The sequence below is a fragment of the Prionailurus viverrinus genome, chromosome A2, assembly GCF_022837055.1.
Source record: "Prionailurus viverrinus isolate Anna chromosome A2, UM_Priviv_1.0, whole genome shotgun sequence".
Taxonomy (NCBI): Eukaryota; Metazoa; Chordata; class Mammalia; order Carnivora; family Felidae; genus Prionailurus; species Prionailurus viverrinus.
The window spans coordinates 10,202,439-10,220,898 of record NC_062562.1 but is presented as its reverse complement, the minus strand read 5'-3'; the positions used below and the strand labels follow the sequence as shown (position 1 = coordinate 10,220,898).

The window sequence follows — 18,460 nt, the reverse complement described above, 5'->3', positions numbered from 1 at the left end:
TCTTGTTTTATGGAGAATATTTTTTACCCCTTTAAAGAGTACATACTGATTATTGATCACGTTCAAGGCACTGTATATGCAATGAATATAGGGTGCTGAAAAACAAAATTCCTTATCATCCTAGAATGGGGAAAGAACGATAAGCAAATAAAAATAATCAAAAAACATGTCAGATGGTGACAGGGGCTGTGAAGAAAAGGATGACATTTGAACAGGACCTTGAGGGAGATAGGAAGGAAGTTGAGGTGATCTCAGAAAGTGTGTGCCCAGCAGGGGCAAAGGTCTGTGCAAAGGGCCTGAGGAAGGGGCTTGTTCCAGAAAATCATGTGTCAAAAGAAAGCCAGGTGTCAAGGGGAAAGAGCCAGAAGGAGTGGGGTGAGAGGTGGTGGCAGTGTGTGTTGAGGAATGGAGAGGCCAGCCCACAACAGCTGACACTTAAAGACACAGCAAATCCCTCAATCCCTCACTTATGAGTTTTTTGAAGGACTTTATTAATTTTGTTATAAAAGTGTCTTGTGAGTTGAAATGGACATCCCCATTAATAACTTCTGTTGACTGAGTTCTGGCCCCTGTCAATAAGAATTACCTTGGAATATGCGAGCCCTGGCATCCCTGCTCTGAGGATTAACCTCAGTTCACAACACACACACACACACCATGACCCACTATGGCCTCGTGGGCTACTGACTGTCATGCCTTTATCACACCCAGCTACACTAGTTAGGCCAGGAATAGATACACCTCAAGCTGGCCAGATCTTGTTATCTGTCCCCTACAGAATGCGGAAATGATACCCAGAAATTCCTACGGGCAAATAAACTTGGGGCTCCCCATCAGTATGCTCATTTTCTATTTCACATAAATTCAAAGAAAACATGGGCAATCTGTTCAGTAAACACAGAGAAAAGAGAGAAATGAAATGGGCATGAGGAGGAAACCACAAAAGACTCTTAAATACAGAGGACAAACTGAGGGTTGCTGGAGGGGAGGTGGGTGATGGGATGGGCTAAATGGGTGAGGGGTATTGAGGGCGCTTGTTGGGATGAGTGCTGGGTGTTATATGTAAGTGACGAATCCGTAGTATCTACTTCTGAAACCAATACTACACTGTATGTTAACTAATTCAGAAGTTGGGCTATTTTGAAATCAAGGAGCTGAAGGCTTGCTTTCCTTCTGGCTGGTCTGCATGTATTTGACGGATTGATTTATATGGCCTGGTTTTGGATGAAGCAAGTTTCTTTCTCACTCTTCTTATGTGGCACCTTTTCTTTGTTATTCCCATTCTTTGGGTTTTTATCTTTTTTGACAAGACACTGTAGAGCGTTTGAGAAAATAACAAGAAGGATTTACCTTTCACACCCATCTCCCAGGAAAGCATGAGATGGGCTGCCATGTTGATTGGGGACGGAACTTCTTAACTGGCAGTGAAAGGGGCACTCTCTAATCATGCTGGCAGAAATGGGAAGTGTGGAAAGATGGGGAAGCAATCTGAAGGCAGCTATAAATATTCAAAATACAGATTTTCTTCAACTTAGGGTTTCTCAATCTGTGCTCTGCTTGACATTCTGGGCCACATCCTCCTCTGTGGTGGTATCTACCTGGGAATTCTACGTTGTTTAGCAGCATCCTTGACGGCCGCCTGCCCCTCCCAGCCTCACAGTGACAAATATCTGCATATCACTTCAGTGTTCCCTGGGGGACAAGTTTGCCCCAGGTTGAGAAGCATGGTCTTAACTTAATAGTCCCCAAATATTTCCATAGCAGTGATATATTAAGAAAAAATATGAATGACCGTTGCATGTGTGAGTTGCACAGCAACGTCTTGAAGGTGACACAGATGTTGAAATAAGGAACCAGCATTGTATTAGTGGATGGGAGGCAAGTCCATGAAGAATTATTAAGAAAGGAGGAAAAAGGGGAGGGGTGCCTGGGTGGCTCAGTCAGTTAAGTGTCCAACTTCGGCTCAGGTCATGATCTCACGGTTTGTGAGTTCGAGCCACGCGTGGGGCTCTGTGCTGACAGCTAGGAGACTGGAGCCTGCTTCGGATTCTGTGTCTCTCCATCTCTCCGCCCCTCACTTACTCATGCTCTGTGTCTCTCTGTCTCTCAGTAATAAATAAAAACGTTAAAAAAAATTAAAAAATAAAAAAAAAGAAAGAAGGAAAAAGGGACACAAGGTAGAAGAAAAGGCCGCACTGAAACATAAAGATGTGCATAGCATCTTATTGAAGCATTTGTATGCAAGTATGTGAATATGTATACATGCATAAAGTGGAAAAGAAATTTTAAAAGAAACTAAGAACTTCTGGAACAAAGATTATCAGTGAGAATGACATTCTGTTAAGTCTATTGTTTCTTTTTCTTTTTCTTTTTTTTTTTTAAACATGTATTCATTTTTGAGAGACAGAGAGAGAGCACGAGTGGGGGAGGGACAGAAAGAGAGGGAGACGCAGAATCCGAAGCAGGGTCCAGGCTCTGGGCTTTCAGCATGGAGCCCGATGTGGGGCTCAAACCCACGAACCATGAGATCATGACCTGAGCCGAAGTTGGACGCTTAACCCACTGAGTTGAAACGCCCAGAGTCTAAGAGACCCCCAAAAACGAACCACCAGAGTCCAGAGTCAAAGCTAAGCAGCAAGGGTCATTTATTGCAGGTTCGAACCTGGACCTCTGTGCCCCCATTGCCGGTGACGCCAAGAGGCCCTGAGAGAGGTTTTTACACCCCTTTTATAGATAGGTACAAACAAGTCATGGGGAAATCAGGAATTTTCCACAGTTACAGAGCTGTGATTGGTTGGTGTTTAAAGTTGGACACTTAACAGTATTCGATTGGTTCCTGCCTTTAGGTCAGACCACAACCAGGGGTACGGGTATCACAATGATTGATCAGGAATACACGGATGTGCCAAGCAACAATGATTGATCAGGAGTACACGGATGTGCCAAGTAACAATGGTTGATCAAGAATATACGGATGTGCCAGGCAATAATGATTGATCAGGAATACATGGGCGCGCCAAGCAATTGTACAGAAGCGGAACAAGCTGGTTAAGCTTGGTTAGGTTTCAGTTTCCCATAACTTAAGCTTTTAAGTTTTAATTTTCTCAGGCCTCTCAGAGTCACCCAGGCGCCCCAAGTCTATTGTTTCTAAACAACTGTATTGAATGAAAACAACAAAATGGAATGAAAATCTACTACTAAGTTACATAAAGACATACAAGAGCAACAACGTAATGACCCCAACATGGGTCACTAATTCAAGATTAAAGTGCCAAAGACTTGGAAATAAAAAGGTATATCAGAAGGGCATTTACCTTGTGGGAGGAAGCAGTAAGTTGTGATTTCATCTTACATAAAGATACACGGATTCAAATAGGCTTATAGAATGGAAAGGCGATCTTTAGTCAATCGGTAAAGAAAAATACCTTCCAGATGATGGCCAAAGGTGATGCAACCTTCAGAAATAGATCTAATCCCCAAAGGCCAAAAGAGAGTGAAAAGATTTCACATCTCTTTTAGCAACAGAGATGTGAAAACAAGTCAGAAACATGCATAAAGGGTAATTTATTACCTCCAAGAATGAAGCACTTTCTTTCTCGTGTATAGCAAGTACTGACACATGAAGAATATTGACCAGCCTGCCCCACTTTGTTCATAAGGAAATGAAAAAGAGGGGCTCCTGGGTGGCTCAGTTGATTAAACATCCTACGCTTGACTTCAGCTCAGGTCATGATCTCATGGTTCTTGAGACCGAGCCCCATGTCTGGCTTTGCACTGATAGCACAGGGCCTACTTGAGATTCTCTCTCTCCTCTTTCTCTGCCTCTACCACTGCTCGTGCTTGCTCTTAAAATAAATAAATAAACATTAAAAAAAAAGAAAAATAAAAAAGCAATGCCTGAGATGTAATGGACAGACTGATGATACAGTTAATAATAGTGTATCACGTGTTGGAAAGTCACTAAGAGAGTAGATCTTATTTTTTAAAAAATTTAAAAAATATTTTATTTATTTTTGAGACAGAGAGAGACAGAGCATGAATGGGGGATGGTCAGAGAGAGAGAGAGAGAGGGAGACACAGAATCTGAAGCAGGCTCCAGGCCCTGAGCTGTCAGCACAGAGCCCGACGCGGGGCTTGAACTCACGGACCGTGAGATCATGACCCGAGCTGAAGTCGGACGCTTAACCGACTGAGCCACCCAGATGCCCCGAGAGTAGATCTTGAAAGTCCTCATCACAGGAAAATAGTTTGTGACTATGCACAGTGACAGGTGTGGTGATCATTTTGTGATATATACAAGTATGGGATCATTATGTTGTATGCCTGAAACTAATAGGATGTTGTATGTCAGTTATACCTCAAGAAAAATCTTTAAGCAATTGAGAGAGCCTGATATGACTGACTGATAGATTTGACCACACAAAATTCATAAACTTTCATACATTCCTCACAAATACATTTATGCATACATAAAAGAACTAAATGGCCAATAGTCAGTTTGTATAAAAACTCCAATTCTTTGTTACGAGGTGTCAAATTTTTATTTTTGTTTTTTTCAAGCTCTTATTTTCAAGCAATCTCTACATCTAACGTGGGGCTCAACCTCACAGCTCCAAGATCAAGAGCCACACACTCCATCGACTGAGCCAGCCAGGTGCCCCAAGGATTAAAAAGAAATATAAACACTTGTAGAACACTATCCAAAAGGAAAGGATTTGCACAATTTTTAACAGAGAAGCTGTCAAATGACTAACAAACCCACAAGTACATTCAGCCTCACAGGTTATAAAATAATGCAAAATAAAGCTCATTAGCAAACCTACTTCCATGTATTAATCACAATTTTTTTTCCAATACCCAGAATGAGAGAAGATAATGTGTGTATGTTTCGTGCACCACTATTGCAAGGATGTGTTTGCAATTGTTCCTTGGTCTGGATCTTTTCATCTATATGGAAGCATAGTCTAAGATGTCCCATTAAAATAAAAAGAAATGTCCTTGCTTCACTGCATGTCTCTCCACAGCCAATACCCTGTTTGTGTTTTCCCATTAATTAATAAGATCCTTGTACTTATGTTCTACTTTTCCTGGAAGCACTTTGTGCCTTCTTCTTTCCTTCAAATTGGGCTTCCATTAATATCATTTTAATTACCAACATGGATCCTTGCATTTCTGATTGCAATATTCACTTTTTAAAGCATCATAAATAAACAAAATAATTTTTTTGGTAACGCCAGCCAACAATGACAGTAATCTCTGGCATCTGGGCTATGCTGGATTTTTCTCAGTGACCTCCAGTACAAGTTCTTGCCTTCCATTTGCTTTGATCCTTTCCTGCAGTGTCTGTTAGGCTCTTGAACTCACCTGCACGTGAACTCACAAGGCAAGTTCTCCCTTTGGAAGTCAAAATTCCTCCCTGGATAGTTGACGATGGACATCAAACTCAGTCCCCAGACAAGTCACCAGGGAAGCATTGAGCATTGGTCTCCTGGCCAGATTTAGGACTCCAAGAGCAACAACCATGTTCTGTCCAGTGAAAACGCACATGCTGAGGTTCTGCAGCAGAAGAGATATTAACAGCTCCCCGCATGTGCTCACGACACATTTTTATCTCTTGGTGCTCCAGCCTTTAAGTGCATGATGTCTCCTAGGGATACTGGTCTGGACACAACGGAAATATTTCTGGCAGATTCTCTGTTCCTAGGAGACTACATTGCATGCCAGGTGAATTCAGTTTTTATTACATTGTCCCATTAGTTTTCCTGTTTCCGGAGGTCTAAACCTCCCAGCACCTCATTACAACCCTGGCTTCAAGTTTTCTCGAAAATCTAACACAGAGGAATTCATCAGACTACTTCCCTTAGGTCTTCAATGCATTGATCTGTGGTGGAGGCACACCCCTGATATCTTTAGAAAATTACTATTTCCTTTTTCAAGAAGGGGGAGAAATTTGTTCCTTTAGTGTATAACCTTGGGTACTACACTCCTTGGCTTCATGATAGTTTAGCCAAAACAATTAGGAATTTCATAGATCACAGGTTAAGAACTGCCATTTAGTCCCTCACTCTAAAGTGTTTATTAATTATTAGAGACACATTTACATTTCCTGCACCATAACCTAGCTTACTTAGCACATTATAGGGAGTGTCAGTTTTTTTTTTAAACGTGCTTTCTGTGAGGCTATACTTTTAGGGACACCATTCTCGGTTGTAGAAATCAGGCTCAGAGAGATTTAATGTGCTGCTTTAATGTATAAAGCAAGTAGGGAATGGGGTTTTGATGAGAATTATGTTAGGGTGCTTTCAGTTCTGAAATTCTGGCCCAGTGGTTCTCAACCAGAGATGACTTCGCCCTGGGATATTTGGCCATGTCTGAAGGGATGCTCTCAAACTCCTCAACCCACAGGACAGCACCCAACAAAAGTAATTTATCCAGCAGTCAAAAATGCAAATTTTGGGGGTGCCTGAGGGCTCGGTCGGTTAAGTGTCTGACTCCTGATTTCAGCTCAGGTCATGGTCTCATGGTTCGTGGTATGGAGCCCTGTGACGGGCTCTGTGCTGACAGCATGGATCTTGCTTGGGATTCTCTCTCTTCCTATCTCTGCCCCTCCCCCCCCCCATGCACTCTCTGTCTCTGAAAAAAAAATTAAAAAACAAATTCCAGGGGTGCCTGGGTGGTTCAGACGGTTGAGCGTCCTACTTCGGCTCAGGTCACGATCTCGCGGTTCGTGAGTTCGAGCCCTGAGTCGGGCTCTGCGCTGACATCTCAGAACCTGGAGCCTCCTTCGGGTTCTGTGTCTCCCTCTCTCTCTACCCTTCCCCTGCTCGCCCTCTGTTTCTCTCTCTCTCTCAAAAATAAACATGAAAAAAATTAAAAAAGAAAAGACGCCAATTCTGATTCATCAGGCCTCTAGTGGACCCAGGGACTCTGCATTTCTAACAAGCTCCTGGGTGGGTGGTATTGATGCTGGGGATCCCAGTCTATGGGTCACAGTTAGGGAGCGAAGCTGATGTCCTGTGTGAGATCCACGTGTAGGTGCTTCTAGGTCCACCAGGAATCTATCTTCCTTGCACGTATTTTTGAAAGAGTAGTATTTCACTCACTCTTTGGGCGGTGAAAGATTCTACGCTTGAGTTTTTAAATAGAAGGGCTCTTGAGGGATATTAAATAATATATGAAAAGGAAGATTTTGTGGTAGGTGGAATAAGGGCCTCCAAAAGATTCATCTTGAAGAACGTTTGAAAATGTTAGCTTACGTGGCAGGGTAATTAAGATAGCAGATGGAGTAAAGCTCTGAATCATTATCTGAGGATAAGAAGATCAGCTTGGTTGGGGGCGCCTGGGTGGCTAGGCTGGTTAAGTGTCTGACTCTTGGTTTTGGCTCAGGTCACAATCTCATGAACTGTGAGATTGAGCCCTGAATCAGACTTCTTGCTGACATTGTGCAGCCTGCTTGGGATTCTCCCTTTCCCTCTCTCTCTGCCCCCACCCTCCACACTGCGCTCTCTGTCTCTCCCTCTCTTTCAAAATAAATAAATAAACTTAAAAATAAGAAGCTTAAAAAGAAAGGAAGAAGATAAGCTTGGATTATCCACACTGGTCTGGTGTAATCACAACGGTCCTCTAAATGTGGAAGAAAAGGAAGAAACATGGAGTCAGAGAGACATTGGAAAGTACTGTTCTGTTGGTTTCCAAGATGGAGGAAAGGCTGTGAGGTAAGAATTGTGGGCCCTGTAGACTGTGGAGCAGGGAAAGGGGCTGTTCTCCTCTGGAGCATCCATGAAGATCGCCACCCATGGACATCATTATTGTAGCCCAGTGAGATCCCTTTCATGCTTCTGATCTCTAGAACTTTCAGAGAATTATTTGTCTTGAGACATTAGTATGACAACAGCAAAAGGAATCTAATCCAGATATTTATCCAATAAGATATTGTTCACAGGAACTGCATTTGAACTTCTCAAATCATTCAGTTAAATTTCCTTGGGCCAAGGTATCAAGTGTTGAAATCCCACATTGAGTAGAGACATAGAGTTCATTTGGAAGTATTTGGTCCACTGCATAAATGTAAATATGGTTCTGATTTTGAGGTCTTTGTGGCATTAAGATAGGAAGAGTGATTCATTATTTAAAAATAATTATCCGAGGGGTGCCTGGGTGGCTTAGTCAGTTAAGCGTTGGACTTCAGCTGAGGTCATGATCTCACGGTTTGTGAGTTCAAGCCCTGAGTCAGGCTCTGTGCTGACAGCTCAGAGCCTGGAGCCTGCCTTGGATTCTGTGTCTCCTTCTCTCTCTGCCCCTCCCATGCTCATGCTCTGTCTCTGTCTCTCAATAATAAGTAAATGTTAAAAAAATTAAAAAAAATAAATCACCCTAAGTTTTTTTTTAAATTAAGTCACTCATGCTACTTTAAAACTTTGTGTCCAGGGGGTCCTGGGTGGCTCAGTGAGTTAAGCATCCGATTCTTGATTTTGGTTCAGCTCATGATCTCACAGTTTGTGGGACCGAGCCCCATGTTGGGCTCCACACTGACAGCAGAGGGTCTGCTTGGGATTCTCTCTCTCCCTTTTTCTCTTCCCCTCCCTCTATCTCTCTAAATAAACTTTAAAAATAACTAAATAATTTTTTGTGTACCAAGTACTACATTCTTTCAATTTCACATTGATGCAAACATTTCATTTCAATATTCTGCAACTTTCTCTCAAGTTTCCTTTCAACATACTAGGTGGGCTTATAAATGAGTCTGTGTATATGTGCACATATGTGTGTGAGTGTGTTTATTTGAAAGATGTATGCGTGTGCACACACTCATGTACATACACAACCTCTTCACTCTTAAATGTTTTCTTTGTACTTGACCCGATGTATCCAACACTTTATTTTGTCTTACAACATTCATTTCGAGTTCCATGTTACCTTCAGAAATTGACCTTCAGATGAATTGCATTTTTAATAATAACATAAAAATGCAGATAAAGCTTACTGTGCATCTTCTCAAGTTCTTACAAATTGACCCATGCAGTATGCACTCTTAATTCAAGTATGGCTCCTTTAACTTAGCAAATTGTACATGTAAAATATGTGTAGTTTAGGGGCACCTGGATGGCTCAGTTGGTTGGGCCTCTGACTCTTGATTTCTGCTTGGGTCATGATCCCAGGATTGTGGGATCAAGCCCCATGTTGGGCTTTATGCTGAGTGTGGAGCCTGCTTAAAATTCTCTCTGTCTCTCTCCCTCTCTCTCTCTCTCTGTCCCCTCCGCCCTTTGCTCCCTGCTTGCATTCTCTTTCCTTTTAAAACAATAAACATTAAAAAAATTAAAATATGTGTAGTTTATGGTATGTAATTATATTCCAATAAATTAGTTAGGATTTAAAATTCTAATGGTATGTGACACACATTGGATCAAGAGTACATGTAGCTGAGTCCCATCTGACAGGTGGGACAAATGTCTTATAACTGGGAAGAAGGCAGAGTGTCATATATGGATATAGAAGTAGCAAAATTAAATTAAGGCAATTTACATTTGATAAACAATTTTTTCCATAAACGATAAGATTAACCTACATATACAAATGGAGTAAATATCATGTATTAGTTGAAGAAGGAAGTGAACTACAGCTCCACACACCTTTGTGGATGATCTTTAGAAATACAGTGTAGAGGGGCTCCTGGGTGGCTCAGTTGGTTGAGCATCTGATGCTTGATTTCTGTTCAGGTTGTGATCCCAGGGTCATGGGATCAAGCCCCACATTGGGCTTCATGCTAATCATGGAGTTTGCTTGGAATTCTCTCTCTCTCTCCCTCTGCCCCTCTCCCCTGCTTGCATGGTTTCTCTCTCTCTAAAATAAAAAGAAATTTCTTTTTATAAAAAAAAGAGAAAGAAATGCAATGTAGAAACTGTTAAGCAGTTCAGAATAGATCAGAACAACTCCCCACAAGACAATCCCATATTATTGCCAATTATAAAGGCATTATAGTAAAACACGTGTTTTCAAGAATGGCTTGTTTCACAATGGCTTGATACAATTGCTTGTATCCTAGCAAACAGGTATATAATTATAAAAGCCACCAGAACTGAGAGAAATTATAATAATCTACATCTTCCCATTCTAGGCATTTGTGCTGACATTTGGGGACAGAATTCATTAGCACTCTGCTATTAAAATTTCTTTCAATGACCTGATTAAAAAGAGACTTTATTAGGGTTCCATCCAGGTAACCAAGAGAGGTTGGAAGGGCATACCTCTTTGCACCAAATTTGTGACCCGAATCATATGGCTAGACAGGAATTCAGTCTCTTTAATGAGTCATCTTTTGATCATGAGGATATATATGTCTGATGTATAATGGATGATATCGATTATCGTTCAACCAGAAGCCCATTTCATGGTTATGGCAAAATTTAGAAAAGAGGAGATATTTCATTCAGAGCAGTGGAAAGAGTCCTATTTGTATGTAGCAGAAAGAGGAAGGTGATTCAGTAAAAACACCATAAATATGCCAACCAATTATTCACTCCAATGGAAAAAACCCAAGTCTCGTACAAGGACACCAAACTCCATACTTCAATAGGTAGATGGGCTGTATGAAATGAAATATTTTGCTCAGTAATACAAAGTATAATTTCAATTTTTCTTCATTATATGTAAGATCTTCCCTGGATCAAAGACCATATGAAGTTTATTTATTGAAATATATGTTTCTGTGTAGATGCCACAGGGAGACGTGTATTTGGTAATATTTGTCAATCACTGTGGTAGCATACACCTGCATAGGACCACATGATTATAATGAGAATGGAACCCAATGGCTTACTATAAGATGAACTATAAGTTAGTCTACGTTGTCAGAATGACAAGTCAAGACAGTGATGTACAAAATATTGATGTGCACAAGTGAAAAACTGCAGTCTCATACTTTCCTGTATTATAAAATTATACAAATAGCCTTGGTTATCAAAAGTAGTTTTTTTCTCTATGAATGATATTACTCATGACTATCCTTTTAGTAAAACAGGAGAAAAATTACTTGGGATGGTATATGTTGTTTGAGTAGAAATTATTCTTCAGAAATCCATGTTATCCCATGACATAAATGGGAATTTACAAATATTTTTGGTCAAGGCTAGAAAAAACTTTGAAAAAGTAGGGATTGGACAAAGAGGAAACTGTATGTCAGACAGAGCAGAAGCTTAATAAAATGAGTTATTTAAATTGTATGGAGAAGCTGAATTCAAATAAATGGAAATGCCAGGAAATAAACAGGAGAAGCACATTCTACTTCCACAATCTTATCAAGGGATAACAGTTCCTGGCTCTGAGGCTTTGAGTCCTGCAATCATGGGCACATCTTTAGCCCCAGGAAGATTGGTCCTTACATCACTGGAATCCCAACGATTCTTTTCAGAGCCCTCTTTATGTCTCTGTTCCTCAGGCTGTAGATGAAAGGGTTCAGCATGGGTGTGACCACCGTGTACATCACTGAGGCTGTTGTACTTGAGTGGGAACTCTGGGTAGCAACAGAGCTAAGGTACACTCCGAGGCCTGTACAACAAAATAAGGAGACAACTGAGAGGTGAGATGCACAGGTGGAAAATGCCTTATATTTGCCCTGAGCTGATGAGATCCCACGTATGGAGGAGACTATCTTAGAGTAAGAGTAAAGGATCCCAGCCAAGGGAGCACCACCGAGGAGCACAGTTGCAAAATACATCACCGTGTCATTAAGAAAGGTCTCAGAACAGGCAAGCCTGAGGACCTGATTGAGTTCACAAAAAAAATGGGGGATTTCCATGCCTGTGCAGAAGGACAGTGGCAGCACCATTAAGGTTTGTAACAGTGAGTTCAGAACACTGATGATCCAGGATACCAGAACAAGCAATCCACAGAGCTGGGGGCTCATGATGATGGTGTATTGCAGGGGGTGACAGATGGCCACAAATCGGTCATAGGCCATTCCAGACAGGATAAGGTCATCCAACTCTGCACAGAGTATGAAAAAATACATCTGGCTGATGCAGCCTGCATAGGTTATGACCTTGCTCTGAGTCTGGATGTTCAGAAGCATCTTCGGGACGGTGGTGGAGGTGAAGCAGAAGTCTACAAAGGACAGGTTGGCCAGGAAGAAGTACATGGGGGTGTGGAGGTGGGAGTCAGAACTGATGGCCAGGATGATGAGCAGGTTTCCAAACACAGTGATCAGGTACATGGAGAGGAAAAGCCCAAATATGAGGGGCTGCAGTTCTGGTTCCTCTGAAAATCCCAGAAGAAGAAACTCTGAAATTTGTGTATCATTGCTTAGTTCCATGTGGTGGAGTTGACTACTAGGGAAGAAAAAAAATAACGTGATTAATTTTCAAGCAAATAGGTTTTGTTAACTTATTGCCCTTTATTTCTTTTTTATTTTTTAAAGTTTTTCTTTAAATTCCAGTGGGTGATGGGCATTGAGGAGGGCACCTGTTGGAATGAGCACTGGGTGTTGTATGGAAACCAACTTGACAATAAATTTCAGATTAAAAAAAAGAAAATAAAAATAAAAAAGTAAAAAATCAAAAACAAAAATAAATTCCAGTTAGTTAACATACAGTGTAATATTAGTTTCAGGTGTACAATACAGTGATTCAACACTTCTATACATCACCTAGTGCTCTATACATCAAGAGGGTGCTCCTTAATTACCCCCATCAACTATTTTACCCACACACCCCTACCTCCCCTCTGGTAAGTTTGTTCTCTATAAAAGAGTGTGTTTCTTGATTTGTCTCTCTCTCCCATTTTCACCTTTGCTCATTTGTTTTGTTTCTTAAATTCCACATACGAGTGAAATCATATGGTATTTGTTTTTCTCTGACTGACATCTCACTTAGCATAATACATCCTAGTTCCATCCATGTCATTGCAAATGGGCAAGTTTTCATTCTTCTTGATGGCTGTATTCCATTGTATATATATACCACAGCTTCTTTATCTATTCATCAGCCAATGGACATTTGGGCTATTTCCATAATTTGTAAATAATGCTGCTATAAACATCTGGGTGCATGTATCCCTTTGAATTTTTATTTTTGTATTCTTTAGGTAAATACCTAGGAATGTGACTGCTGGGCCATAGGGTAGTTCTTTTTTTTTTTTTTTTTAACTTTTTGAGGAATCTTCATACTGTTTTCCACAGGACTGCACCAGTTTGCCTTCCTACCAATAGTGTGAAAGGGTTCCCCTTTCTCTACATCCCCACCAACATCTGCTGTTTCCTGTGTTAAGTTTAGCCATTCTGACAGAGGTAAAGTGATATCTTATTGTAGTTTTGATTTGCATTTTCCTGATGATGAGTGATGTTGAGCATCTTTTTTTGTGTCTGTTAGCCATCTGGATGTCTTCTTTGCAAAAATGTCTATTTGTGTCTTCTGCCCATTTTTAAACTAGATTATTTGTTTTTTGGCCAAATATCCATTGACTGATGAATGGATAAGGAAGATGTGGTACACACACACACACACACACACACACACACACACACTAATATTACTCAGCCATAAAAAAGAAGGAAAAGAATGAAATCTTGCCATTTGCAATGATGTGGATGGAGCTAGAGAGTATTATGCTGAACAAAATAAGTCAGAGAAAGACAAATACCATATGATTTCATTGATATGTGGAATTTATGAAATAAACTAAATGAACATGGGGGGGAGAGAGGCAAACCAAGAAACAGACTCTTAACTCTAGAGAACAAACTGAGTGTTGCTGGAGGGGTGGGGGGATGGGTTAAATAGGGGATGAGGACTAAGGAGGGCACCTGTGATGAGCAGGTATGTAAGTGTATGTAAGTGTTGAATCACTAAATTCTACACCTCAAACTAGTATTACACTGTATGTTAACTAGCTGGAATTTGAATAAGAACTTGGAGAAAAAAAAAGAAAAATCCATACAATCCAAGTCCATACAGCCCCATGTCAGATGGTGACAGGTGCTGTGAAGGGAAAAAAGGCATAAAAAGGAGTGGATGGGGAGGGCTCTTTTTTTTAAATAGGTGTTTAGGAAGACTGCAAAGAAGGTGACACTTTAACAGAGGCTTCCAGAAAGATTTAGCAGGAGGCAGGAGGATATTGGGGGAAGCGTGTGCCCTGCGGGAAAAACAGAGCCAAGACCCTGGAGAAGGCGTTTAGTCCAGATATTCAAATCTCACAATGAAGTCAGCATGGGGAGGGAATGAATAGGGATGAGAGGTGTTGGCAGAGAATGCTGAGGGGCAAGGTGGCTCTCCCACCACTGTTGAAACTTCAAGACACAGGGAGTCCTTCCTTCCATGGTGTGCTTGGCATTTTATTAATTTTGTTCTAAGGTATTCTGTGAATTGAGATAGATCCCTTCCTTATTTCCGTCTATGCTTAACATCCTGGCATTTAAGGGTCACATAGTGGAGTATATGAACTCATTGCCCTGAGGACTGCTTGTACCCCACAACACACACTGCACACACACGAACACACAAAAATACAGAGTGCACTATGGCCTTCGGGCACTGCATTACTATCATGCTTTCTCACCCCCAGCCATCATAATTTTAAAAGAAATGATACAAGGCAAACTCAACATAAGATTACCTTTACCATAAAGAATGTGTAAATAATACCTAAATTCTAGTTAGTAAGCTTCCCATGGACATGTAAACATCAGGCTTCATTTTAATATAATCATCATGTGTCCTGTATTTAAAGAAACATAAGGAAGCAGTTCCAAAATCACAGGGAGGAAAGAAATGGACACAGGGGAAAAAAAAGATCTAATAAGCTCCAATTGTCCCTGAGAGACTGTGATGAGGAGAAAGCTTCCCTGATTCTGGCAGCATTCCAGCCCCAGTTACATACCCTTGATGCCAAGAATAATTAACAAAGCTGGAAAAAAAAAACCAGTGTGTCTTAACAAGAAATGGGTGGTATTTTTTTTTTTTTTACTATTTTTATGATTGAATATTCCTCTAGAAAAATGTGCAAAGGGAATAAACCTAAGTATGACAAAAGAAATTATACAATGTATAACAACCAAAGGGGATTTTTCAAAATGCAATAACAAAAGAGTTTTCCCAATGATCTTAAGTGCAAAACTTTTGGAATCAGAAAACCAGGTTTTGAATGTTAGACCTACCACATATAAGCTGTTTGAACTTGGGAAAGACAATGAATCCATTCCAGATGTGAAGATCCTTACTCAAATAGTGGGGATAGCACTGTCCATCTTCCTAAGGTGGTAGACAGTGTTAGTCAGTGTATGTAAAAAACTTACAATACTTCCTTCTCGTTGGTAAATGAATGATCGCCACTGGTGAAGAGATTGGCTGAGTTTTTTCTTCTACCTTGAACAAATGTCTTCCTGGTTTCCACATCTCTCGGTAATGAAGAATCACAAAGCTTGTTAGCATACCCCCTTTTTCATATTAAATATAATTTAATATGCGAATATTTGATGCAAAAGATGATGCTGAGAAATGCGTGTCTCAAGAAGTGCTGTTGCAAGGAAACAGCTACCTCCATGGCTCTGGGTCTTTCTATAAATACAGAACGTGCTCAAAAGCACCATGTCTTAAAAGCTCATGGCACATGCCTTTAAGCCTAATACTCTGTTTTCCTACTCCCCTTAGCTGCAAAACTCCTTGGATATGTTCTAATTTCACTGGAACCATTTTATACCCCTCCTCCCATTCCTTCCTCAGTTTCATCCAACTGGACTTCTGTTCCCATCACTCATTGTCAACAGTGATCCCTGTATTGCTGAGTCCAATGGATGCTTCTCTTTTGGACATATTACATAAATTAATTATAAGTGAGTTTTCCTGGTCTGGGGACCTCAGGTAAAAGAGCTCAGGTTCCATTTTCTAGAACCTTTCCGGAAATACTTGCTGAGCTCTCAGACTCACCTGGAGGGAGCTATAAGATGAAAGTCTCCATGTGGAGGTCCAGATTCCTCCATGGATGGTTGATCATGGAGACCAAAGCTCTGTTCCCAGACAGGACAGCAGGAAGGAGTGAAGCATTAGTCCCTTCTCCCCCAGACTTGGGAGCCCCAAATCAACAACCATGTTCTGGCCAATCCAAGGTTTCACATGCTGAGGTTCTGCAGTGGAGGAGATATTTATAGCTCCCTATGTCTGCTCATTAGACACTGTTGCCATTGTTACAATCACCTGGGAGCACATCATTTCCCCATGGGCCACTGGAGTGGACAGAAAGGAAAAGTTTCCTGTTGATACTCTGTTCTTGGGAGATCAGATTAGAAGTCAGGTGAATCCAGTTTTGTATTACTCGCTCTCATAAACTTGCCTGCCTTCCAGAGATCTAACCAGCTTACACTTTACCTTCACCTTGAGCTGATTTTGAATTCATTGAATTGAGGATTTACTTTATCATTTATAGCTTTGAAGTAATTTTAATAAATGAGCCACATGACCCTCTTCATGTATGGTTTTGAAGGAAAAGTCTAAGGACTCACTCTAAAGTCTGAAATAAAGTCTGTGTTTGATTCCTTAATCCGAGAGACCCCTGAGTTGGCCTTAAATATAACCCCGAAAAAGACTTTTAGTAGGCAGAATAACATCCCCCCAAATATTTCCACATTTTAATTAAATACTCTTGGGCTATGTCTTGTGTCATCACAAGCGAGAATTATGTTTGAAAATGGTACCAACATTTCCAGTCAGCTGGCCTTAAGATAAACTTGTTCTGATTATCCAGGTGGGCTCAATAGATCACAAGGGGCCTCCAAATGTGGAAAAGGGAAGCAAAAGAGTTGGAATCAGAGAGATTTTGAGATGCTATGTTGCTAGCTTTGAAGATAAAGGGAGGGACTGTGAGCCAGGGAATACAGGTGGCTTTAGGTCTCCCAGACGTCCTTCTCTGCAGACAGAGTGCTTTTTAGCCCAGGAAGACTTATTTCAGACTTCTGACTTCCAGAACTATCAAAACATAAATTTAATTGTTTTAAGCCAGCAGCATGGTAATTTTTCACAACCACAAAAATGTCTATTTATATATAAATGCATATGTAGTATCTACATTTAATAGGCACAGTTTAATGTATATAAGTATATTCCAATGATATAGTTAAAAGGAAAAAAGTCTAGTAGAGCATGGCTGAGGGTAGGATCTAGAGTATTGGTAGCTGATTCACATCAAAAGGGGGGGGGGAGGAGCTCTCTTCCAACTAAAAAGAAGGCAAAGTGTCTATATGGATACAGGACCAGTGAAATTAAGTTAAGGCAATTCACATTTGATATGCCTGCTCTAAGTCACTATCAGGTACTGATTTTATAGTCAATGTACTCATTCCTAAAGAAAAAAAAAGCCCAACATGAGTAGAATAAAGGAAATAATAAAGATCACAGCAGAAATAAATGACACAGAGACTAAAAAAAAAAACAGTGGAACAAAGTCAGTGAAACAAGAGCTGGTTCTTTGAAAAAAATAAACAAAATTGACAAACTTTAGGCAAATTAATCAAGAAAAAAGAGAAAGGACCCAAATAAATAAAATCAGAAATGAGAGAGGAGAAGTAACAACTGACACCAGAGAAATACAGAGAATTGTAAGAAAACTATGAAAAATTATATGCCAACAAAGTGGACAACTTAGCAGAAATGAATGAAGTCCTAAAAAACATACAATTTTCCAAAAGGGAACAGGGAAGACATAGAAAATCTGAATAGACCAATTAACAGTAAGAAAATTGAAATGGTAATCAAAAAGCTACCAAAAACTGAAAGTTCAGGACCAGATGGATTCACAGGTGAATTCTACCAGACATTTAAAGAAGAGTTAATATCTATTCTCCTCAAACTCTTCCAAAGAATAGAAGAGGAAGGAAAGCTTCTAAATACATTCTGTGAGGCCAGCATTATCCTGATACCAGAACCAGACAAAGACACCACAAAAAAGTAAAACTACAGGCCAATATCCTTGATGAAGATAGATTCAAAAATCCTCAAGAAAATATCAGCCAACTACCTACAACAATATATTAAAAAGATCATTCACCATGATCACATGTGATTTATTTCAGGGATACAAGGATGTTTCAATATTTGCAAATCAATCAATGTCATATACCACATCAACAAAATGAAGGATAAAAATCATATGATCATCTCGATAGATGCAGAAAAAGCATTTGACAAAATTCAATATTTGTTCATGATAAAAACTCTCAATGAAGTGGGGTTAGTGGGAACGTACCTCAACATGATAAAGGACATATATGAAAAATCCACGGCTAACAAACATCATACTTAATGGTGAAAGCTGAGAGGTTTCCCCCTAGTGTCAGGAACAAGACAAAGATGTCCACTCTCACATAGTATGGTATTCAACATAGTACTGGAAGTCCTAGCCTTAGCAATCAGACAAGAAAAGAAATAAAAGGCATCCATATTGGTAAAGAAGTTAAACTGTCACTATTTGCAGACAACAT

General features: G+C 40.2%; 1 protein-coding gene across 2 annotated transcripts; it reads right to left on the bottom strand.

Annotated features, from left to right (window-relative positions):
- Window positions 1-11,374: 11,374 nt before the first annotated feature.
- Window positions 11,375-18,126, bottom strand: LOC125159903 (olfactory receptor 7A17-like). 2 transcript variants are annotated; one of them, XM_047848570.1, is made up of 2 exons: window positions 18,114-18,126; window positions 11,375-12,336 (listed from the first exon to the last, which is right to left on the bottom strand). In XM_047848570.1, exon 2 carries the CDS (start codon window positions 12,305-12,307, stop codon window positions 11,375-11,377), a length of 933 nt encoding a protein of 310 aa, XP_047704526.1. In that variant the 5' UTR covers window positions 12,308-12,336; window positions 18,114-18,126. The 2 variants fall into 2 exon arrangements, with proteins under 2 accessions (XP_047704526.1, XP_047704536.1); XM_047848580.1 differs by lacking the exon at window positions 18,114-18,126 and adding an exon at window positions 14,557-14,587 and having other exon boundaries at window positions 11,375-12,312.
- Between the last annotated feature and the right edge of the window lie 334 nt (window positions 18,127-18,460).